An 8813-nucleotide genomic window follows, 5' to 3' on the forward strand; every position below is an offset into this window, starting at 1 on the left:
GCTTGTAGTTGCCAAAAGTCCTTTTAGAAATAGTCCAGAGGTTATAGGCCAATGTCCATATTCAGGGTGACTCCAGTCACTGACTGGGGATCTCAATCCTTATGGCTTAAGGTTTCCCTCTCTTGAAACCCAAAGCAGATCTGAGATGAAGTCCCAGGGCCCTTATGCATTTCCAGCAGCCTTTTGGCCTGAGAAAACAATAGGCTGAACTCTCCTTCTCCCAAACATCCTGGCAATTAGCACAGAGGAATTTACCCATTAAACAGATACAGGTTACCACAACCTTCAAAGAGACACACAGACAATAATCCTATTTCACTCAAGTGTCTTCCTAAATGTTAATATTCCTTTTTTGATCTTTGAATCAAAGCTCTAGCAATAGACAAGACTTGTTTGCTGCCATCCCAAGCCCTGAGCCAACACTCCCTTCCACCTCTACAATGCCCGCTGCATTTCAGAGTTCTGTTCATTTACAGATCTTAACTAGGCCTTAAGTCAATGGGGCAGGTCAGTCTGGGAGGTAATTAACTCCTTCTGGCCCTGTCACCTTTCAAGGAGATTTTAGATGAGACTCATAACGTCACACAGCCAACAGGTGGGAACAGGTCGTGTTTACTTTGCACTGCAGGCACAAATTTCATCTGCGCTGTGCTGCCAGCTCCCTCGCTCACCCCAGCCCGCTGTGGGCCTGACGACCCGAAATAACGCTGGGCCGCGGACAGTGTGGGCCTCTCCATCCAGCTCCTTGGGAGCAGCGCACATGGCCACTGTCACAGAGTCCCTGGGCGATGCTCTGGAACTGCTCCCCACTAAGCCAGGCAGGACTCTGGGAGCCCCTCTCCCTTGGAGCAGACTTGTTCAGGCCAAGAAGCTCACACGCTTCACCCTGGGTCTCTCCTTGGAACATCCAGCATCCTCTGCCCCTCCATGCACTTCTGTCACGGAGTCCCCGGCGATGCTCTGGAACTGCTCCCCACTAAGCCAGGCAGGACTTTGGGGACCCCCTCTCCTCTTGGAGCAGACTTGTTCAGGGCAAGAAGCTCACACGGCTTCACCTCCTGGGTCTCGGAGCATTCAGCATCCTCTGCCCCTCCGTGTGCTCCCACAGCGAGCCACCCAGGCGGGTCCTGGGAAGCCACAGGGTTCTGCACCCCCACTTTGCAGTCAGACGTGACTCTCAGCCAGCAAAACAGAGGTTTATTTCGATGACAGGAACAGAGCTAAAACAGAGCTTGTAGATACAGCGAACAAGACCCCCGGCGGGTCCATTCTGGGGGGCAGTGAGCCAGAACCCGAGGTCTGCCTCTTCACTCCTTGTCCCCAGCAAGCTCCAGACTAACAACCCCTCCAGCCCCTCCTCTCTGCTCAGCTCCTTTCGGGCCAGGAGGTCACCTGATCCCTTTTGTCTCCAACACCTTCAGTTGCACCTTTGCAGAGGAGGGGCCCAGGCCATCATTGCTAGGAGACAGAGTGCCCGGCATTTAGGTGCACTGGCCCCTTCTCTGTAGCAATCACACACCCTTATCCCACCACCTAGATTCTAAGAACTGCCTAGGGGACACTGAGGCACCAACACAGTGTTCAGAGCAAACATTAAGAACAGTCCCAGTTCGTCAAAACTTCCCACAGCGAGTCTGCCCCAGCAGGGTCCTGGGGAAGCCACAGGGTCCTGCACCCCCACTTTGCAGTCAGACGTGACTCTCAGCCAGCCAGTAAAACAGAGGTTATTTAGAGGACAGGAACACAGTCCAGGACAGGTCTTGCTGGTACAGACAACAGGACCGCCTCCCCCCTTAGTTAGGTCCATCTGGGCCCAGGGAGGCCCGAGCCCCGCTGGGCACCCCTCTCCATTTCCCCCAGCTTCCAAGCTGAAAAACTCCCCTCAGCCTCTCACTCAGCCCTCCCACAGCTCCTCCCAGCCTTTGTTCAGCTTCCCGGGCAGAGGTTCACCTGGTCTCTAACCCTCCTGGGTTCTCACGTACCTCCCTCAAGGCCAGTCTCCCATCCCCAATGCAGATCGTCCTCCCAGGCCAACACTCAGCATCACAACACAGTAAGAAAAGTCCAAGTTCGTCGTCACCCCCCCCCCCAGTCCTTGGGCTGCCCAGTGCTTCTTGGTCTGTGACCATTGTCAGTGTGAGAAGCTTGACCCCTGGGCGCCTTCAGGGAAGTGTCAGCCGGAGCCGCCAGGACCAGGACAGGGTGTACGTCAGCTTGTCCCTGTTAAAGAATTCGTACAGCTGTGTACTGGAGTCGCTGTAGCACCTCCATGCTGGGGTGCAGGGACAAGAACCTGGGCGGGGGGCAGAGGCATCACCCTGCTGCCAGGGATGTGCCTTTTGCCCTCCCTGGCAATCTGGCCGCATCTGGCTCTGAAAAAACCCTGTTCTCCCTCTGCACTGAGTGTGCGCCAAGCATGTCACCCCACTGCGTGTGCAGCATCCCCTGGAGCAACAGCGTGATCGGGGTTGGCTGGGGAAAGCAGCGCCTTCCTGCCTGGGAGCAGGTCTGGCCGTGTGCTCCACGATCCCCCAGCAGCATGGGAGCAGGAGTGGCTGGGATGCAGAGGGGCTGGGCCTGGGCGTGTTGAGGGGTGGGAGTAGGGGGTGGGAGAACTGGGACAAGGACAGGGCACGGGGTGGGCAGTGTGGTGGGATTTATGGGTTTCTCAGTTTGCATTTGTAAAAAGCTACCAGTGACAGCGCAGGGAGGGGCCGTCCTGCACGCCAAGCGGGGCAGTCCGAACACACATGGCCTGTGCGAAGTTTGCAGATGGGGCATGGTGAGTACAGATGGTGTGTGTCCAGCATGATGGCGTACGCTGGACTCCCGGGAACAAGCCTGGTAACTGCCATTGCGTGCAAGGTGCCGTGCTATGGCTGGACGCAGGCCCAGGGGTCAGGCTGACAGACGGTGGCCTGGAAAGCAGTGACTCAGGTGGGACCAAGGGGGGTCATCCATCCAACTGAGCAGGGGCTCCCAGCAGGGCTGCTGTGTCCCTGGGGAGTGGCAGTCGGAGCAGGGTGGGTGCATTACCTCAGTAGCGCGCCTCAGGGAGCCCTCCCCAGCTCTGGGGTGCACACATCAAACACATCGCCAAGCGGGGGTGAGTTGGGCAAAGACTGATTCGAAGCCTGTCCTGCATCAGCGTGAGACTCGGGGGGGGGGGGGGGGCTGCACCCGAGAGCTTCCAGCGGCAGGGCTGCACCCATGAGCTGTGCCACCCCTGGGACAGGAGACTCCTCCTGCCCGCATAGCGACTCCAGCCCCACGAGTGGCGGAAGCTACAGGAGGTCTCCCGCCCGCCAGCCCGGAGCTCGGTTGGAACTTGGGGCGGGTTCTGCCACCACAGGCCATAGTGGAGATGGCCCTAGACGCTGCAGCTGATCAGTTTATCTGCCTCGCGCCCTCAGGGCGCTGTGGTGCTCACAGCTGAGGTGTGACCAGGAGCAGGGCAGGGGCTGAGTCCCACACCTGGGAATGGCTGCTGACCATGGGAAGCAGTTGAGGGAGCCATGCACAGAGTCTCAGGCCGGACAACCTACCTGGCCGCAGGAGCTGCTTGTGTTATGTGGTTCAGCCAGGAGCCAGTGACGCGCTTAGTCAGGCCGAGCCTGCATGGGGTACGTTGCTGGGCGCAGGCAGCTCGTTGGGCTGGCAGCCCAGAGCAGAGCCCGCTGCAGGGCTGGGCTGGCAGGCAGACGTAGTGCCGCGGCACAGGCCAGGTTGTGTGGTGGGCAATGCCCCTGGGAACACCCTGGCCCTCCACTCTGGGCATCACTCAAGCACTCGGCCCAGCTCACCAGCAGCTGTGGGCTGGAGGCGGGCGAGCCCAGGCCGGTGCTCTCACCTGGGCAGCACACACCCTTCTGGCCTGACCTGTTGTGGCTCTGAACAGCAGCCCCAGTGCAGAGCCCATAGGCCCACTCGCTCCCAGTCCCATCTGTAGCCTTGGGTCTCTGCAAAGAACAAACAGCCTCTCCACCCCCACCGTTAACCAGGCACCGCCCCCAAGGGAAACTGAGGCACGCACCGCTATTCACACAAAATATTATGGACAATTCCCACTCCATCCCAGCACCCCCCTGAGGCCAGACACCAGCCTTCGACTTGCACAAAACCTTTATTAGTGATATGCTAGTGCTTGCACAAGTGGTGCTAGGCCTGAGACCACTCCTGAGACCAAGGGGACCTGGGCCCCACAGGCTCAGGGCGGTGCTGGCCCCCGAGGTGGCTGAGGTAGTTGGCCTGGGATGGGATGCGGAGGCAGACTCCAGCTGGAGCGTGAGTCGTGGGGCCCTCCCCTGTGGTGCACGGCTGCTGGCTTGGATGGTGCCCTCTGGGCGTTAGGTGAGCGCCAGCCCCAGTCACCCTCCAGCCCAAATAAATACCAAGGGTCCCTGAGTGCTGTCATGGCTGCCCCAGCCCGGGAGGGCCAGGGGCCAGTGGGACAATAACCAGGACTGGGCGGGGGGGCCCTGGCCTGCCCACCCCAGCACAGGTCCAGGAAAAAAGCTGCCCCCCCAGCACAGTGGGGCCTTTGTGGGGTGCTCTCAGGGGAGCCCTGGGGCTGGCAGGAAGGCCCACACACTGTGACCCCCACCCCAGCCTCCCCCTGCAGCTGCTGTGCAGGGGCCAGCACTCAGCTCCACAACACCCCCATTTGGGCTGCTCCCCCGGCTCAGCTCCACCCCACACGCTTCAGATGAGGTTAGTGGCCAGGCGCTGCTGCTGCTCCAGCTCTTGCACTGCGGTGGCACCATACTGGTCACCTGGGGAGAGGAGGGACCAACGTGAGTGGGGGAACCACACACCCCTGCCTGGCCGAGTGGGAGAGGGGCACAGGGCCTGTCCACTGGAGGCCTGGTGCCCACAGTTGCTCCCCAGGGGTGTGTGCACTGCGCTGTAGGCTGCTCTCCTCAGCCCCGGGCTGGGCCGGCTGTCCCTCCTGCTGCCTTCTGCAGGGCCCGTTTCTGGGGTAGGCACGAGCACTGCTCAGCCTGCCCCTTCCTGCCCCACCGGGGCCCCACCCGCTCTGACCCCCCCGCCCAGTACCTGTGCGGCAGCCGTGCAGCCAGATGCGGTGCCCGTCGTACTTGCACTGGCACCTCATGACGTTGTTGGAGAAATCGGACTCTGCCACCTCGTGCTTGGGGTTCACGACCACCTGGGGAGGAGAGGAGAGGGGAGGGGCAGGGAGTCCACAGCGGGGGGGGCAAGGCCAGGAATGCAGAGCTGGGTCATGGCTGGCTGCAGACAGGTGCTTGGGCTGGTGGAAGAGGGGATGGGAGCCCAGCCTCACACAATGGTGGCCAGCACCCCAGGCCACCTCACCAGCCGTGGGCACAGCCCAGACCCCCTGCGCAGGAGATAGGGCTTTGGCCTCTGGCACAGGCTGGTGGGTTCCCACCCTGGCCAGCTCCCAGGACAGAGCCAGGCCCCGGAGCAGGCCTTGGGAGGTGGGGGTGGCCTGGGGGTGGTGGTGGGGGAGGCAGCACAGCCTGCTGGATATGCCCTGGCCCTGAGCGGGCCTGGGACGGGGGTGGCAGCACAGCCTGCTGGAGACGCCCTGGCCCCAGAGCAGGCCATGGGGTGGGGGGGGCAGCACAGCCTGCTGGAGACGCCCTGGGCCCGGAGCATGCTTGGGGGCGGGGGGGGCAGCACAGCCTGCTGGAGATGCCCTGGGCCCATCCAGCATGCTGAGGGGGCGGTGGCAAGGCACAACGCCCCTGCTCGGGAGACGCTGGCGCCCAGAGAGGCCATGGGGTGGGGGCGGGGGGGCAGACACATGCCCGCTGGAGACAGCTGCGCCCCAGAGCAGCTGCGCATCCGGTGATGGGGGCGAGGGGCCAAGCACGAGCCGCTTTGAGCACCCCTTTCGGCCTCAGAGCAGCCAATGGGGTTGGGGGTGGGGGCAAGCGACTTAGCCCCGCGGAGCGGCCCTGGCCTCCAGAGCCAGCGCCAATGGGGTGGCTGTGGTGGGCAACACAGCCCCGCGGAACCCCTGTGCCCGCCCGAGAGCAGGCATGCGGCTGCAGTTTAATGATGACCAGGTGGGGGGGAGCAGAGCACAGCCCGCGAGACGCTCCCATAGGCCCCAACGAGCAAGCCATATGGGTGGAGGTCGGGCAACACAGCCAGCAGGAGAACGCCACGAGCCAGAAGCAGATTCCATCGGTCCAGGCAGGCCATGGGTGGGGGGTGGGGCACACAGCTGCTGATAGGCACTCGCGCATGACAGGCCATGGGGGGGTTTGCGGGGGCCTCACAGCCCTGGAGAACGCTCCGGCGCTGGAGTAGCGCCTAGGGGGCTGGGGAGGTCAGCAACGAGCCTGCTGAGACGCCACTGGGGCCCCACGAGGCAGGACCATGCGTGGGGTGGGGTGAGCTAGCAGCCTGCCTGAACGCCGGCCCTGTCAGATGACTCGGTGGTGTTCGGCGTAACGTGCAAACGACAGCTCCCAAGTCGTCTACGCAGACGAACCGCTGAGGCCATGTGATGGCGCGCGACGCCACGCAGGCGTCACGTGGAAGGCGGCGGGGCATGGGCCAAGTAAAAATCCCTCCGCCCAGACTGGGATGACGCCTGTGCTGCCGAACACGCGAGCTGCCGCGTTGCCGCTGCCTGGTTCCCGGACAGGCGCGCACCAGCCCTGCTGGAGAAGTCCGCCTGGCCCCAGAGCAGCATGGGTGGTGGGGGGCGCTTAGCCAACAGGAGCCGCGGAACCCCTGGCCCATCGGAGCTAGGCACGTTGGGGGTGTCGGAGCACGGGGGAGCACAGGACCTGCTGAGACGCCCTGCCTCGTAAGCCCGGAGCAGGCACCTGGTGGGCGCGGGGAGGCAACCAACAGCCTACAGTGCGGAGATCGCCCATGAGCCGCGGACAAGGGCAGTAGAGGGGCTGCGGGCGGCACACAGCGCTGGAGACGCCCTGCCCTGGGCACGTGGCTACACTACCTGCAGACAGAGTCGTAAGTTGCCGGCGCCCCCGACACACGTCACTGATGTCCACGCCCACTAAGGCAGTCTCATGTCGGGCGGTAGGTGTCCCCTAGTCCCTCCTCGCACACTCACGCCCGCCCCCGACCAGTTTGGCACCAGTCGAAGCGCCGCTGCAGGCCCTGGGAGAGAGATGGGAGGGGAAGAACTCAGGCAGCCCCTGCCCCAAGTCGCCACCAACCGCCTCCCTCTCGCATAACAGACACACCCACCAGCACTGGAACCTTCCCTGCGCGTGCCTCGGGGGTTCAGCACCACCGGCCCAGCCTGTCCAGCAGGGGGCGCTGTGGGGGCGGGGCAGAGGCACTGGCTGGGGGGGCTCCCAGCAGGAGCGCTGTGGGGGCGGGCAGGGCCTGATGAGGGGGCGCTCCCAGCAGGGGGCGCTGTGGGGGCGGGGCAGGGCACTGACTGTAGGGGGCTCCCAGGCAGGGGGCGCGTGGGGGCGTCAGGGCAGGGCACTGCTGGGCGGCGCTCCAGCAGGGGGACGCTGGTGGGGGCGGGGCACGCACTGACAGTAGGGGGCTCCCAGCAGGGGCGCTGTGGGCGCAGGGGCAGGGCACGTGGCTGGTGGGTGGGCGTCTGATGCTGACGAGGCGCTGGCAGGGTCCCAAAGCCCAACCTGTACCTGGGGCAGTTGGTACCTCGAGGCAGAAAGCTGGGCCTTGTCCCGTCCGGCCACCCCTGGAGCCGTGAGTGTCAGCAAGGTCGTAGTGGGTAAGACCTCGAGCTGTGGTAGCTGGCTGGGTGATCGAGAGGGGCGGAGCCAGTGCACCGGGGGGGAGAAAGAGCAGTGCCCTCCGACCTGCTTATTGAGGCAGGGAGGGGGAGGCTGGAGGGTGGCCCTGAGGTGTTTGGGCACCCCAGCTCCCTGCATGGGGGCAGGCCTTCGTGCAGTGCCCAGACCCCGGTCGCGGTGTCAGGAGCGGGAAAATGCGCCAAGGGGTGAGGCCGGGGGCCGACCGCTGGCCCCAAATATACAGCTCGGATCCAAATAAAAGCCTGTAATGAAGTCGGGCGCCAGAGCTGCAATTACATGGCGGGGCTGGAACTCACAGATTCAGCTGCGCAGCAAGGACATGCAGCCAGCCCGGGCCAATGTGGGCCAGGCGTGGGAACGGGTGCACATGGCATGGAGACTGCCTGGGGTAGCACCGCTGGTACACGCCGCAGAGCCGGCTCTGGCTGGTTCTCTCCTCGTCTGCCAAGGGAGCAGCCCAGGCTCCCAGGGCAGCTCTAGCTAGAAGCTGCTGGCAACTGGAGGCGCTGTCATCGCCTGAGCCAAGCTGCTGGAAGCCACACCTGCCTCCAGAGCCTGGCTGTGGCAGCCGTGCAGGTGCAGCTTCACCTGTGGCACTGGTGCCAGACGGCCAGGCGGGCCGTCTGGGGCCGATAGTCGGCTTCGGCCCAGTTGTGATCCGGGAGAGAAGCGCAGCAGCGCCCGGTAACCCACGCCGTTGCGGTCGGCACCGATCCGCGAGAGCAGCGCTCCCGTGGGGCAGTACAAGAAATGCGAAGCGGGAAGCCGCCCCTCCCATAATAAAAAGCCGTCACTGCACCAGCTGCGCGTCAGACACCAGGTCCGGGACGCTGCAGGACCGCAGGGTCAAGGCTGGCCTGGCTTCCCTTGGCCGGGCAGGCCCACACCGGCACGCCAGGTACTGGCTCTGTCCCCTTCCCGCACCGGCCCCACCACCGAGCACTGTGCGACGACAACGGTCTTTGAAAAATTGAGAATCAATGAGTGCCGAGAAACAGTCCTGTGGAGGGATTTGGGAGCAAGGGCAAGAGCCTGAAGTAGTTGTCAATGCAGAGA

General features: G+C 63.6%; 1 protein-coding gene across 1 annotated transcript in view; it reads right to left on the bottom strand.

The window, feature by feature from the left end:
• Positions 1–4104: 4104 nt before the first annotated feature.
• LOXL4 (lysyl oxidase like 4) overlaps positions 4105–8813 on the bottom strand; it is a 21640-nt gene continuing 16931 nt past the window's right edge. The window contains exons 12-16 of the mRNA XM_075073049.1: positions 8300–8559; positions 8054–8198; positions 6620–6824; positions 5056–5470; positions 4105–4772 (exon numbers count right to left, since the gene is read on the bottom strand). Coding sequence (XP_074929150.1) covers positions 4702–4772; positions 5056–5470; positions 6620–6824; positions 8054–8198; positions 8300–8559 — 1096 coding nt within the window. The 3' untranslated portion in view covers positions 4105–4701. The remainder of the gene's footprint in view (positions 4773–5055; positions 5471–6619; positions 6825–8053; positions 8199–8299; positions 8560–8813) is intronic.

Source organism: Chelonoidis abingdonii, chromosome 16, assembly GCF_003597395.2.
Source record: "Chelonoidis abingdonii isolate Lonesome George chromosome 16, CheloAbing_2.0, whole genome shotgun sequence".
Taxonomy (NCBI): domain Eukaryota; kingdom Metazoa; phylum Chordata; order Testudines; family Testudinidae; genus Chelonoidis; species Chelonoidis abingdonii.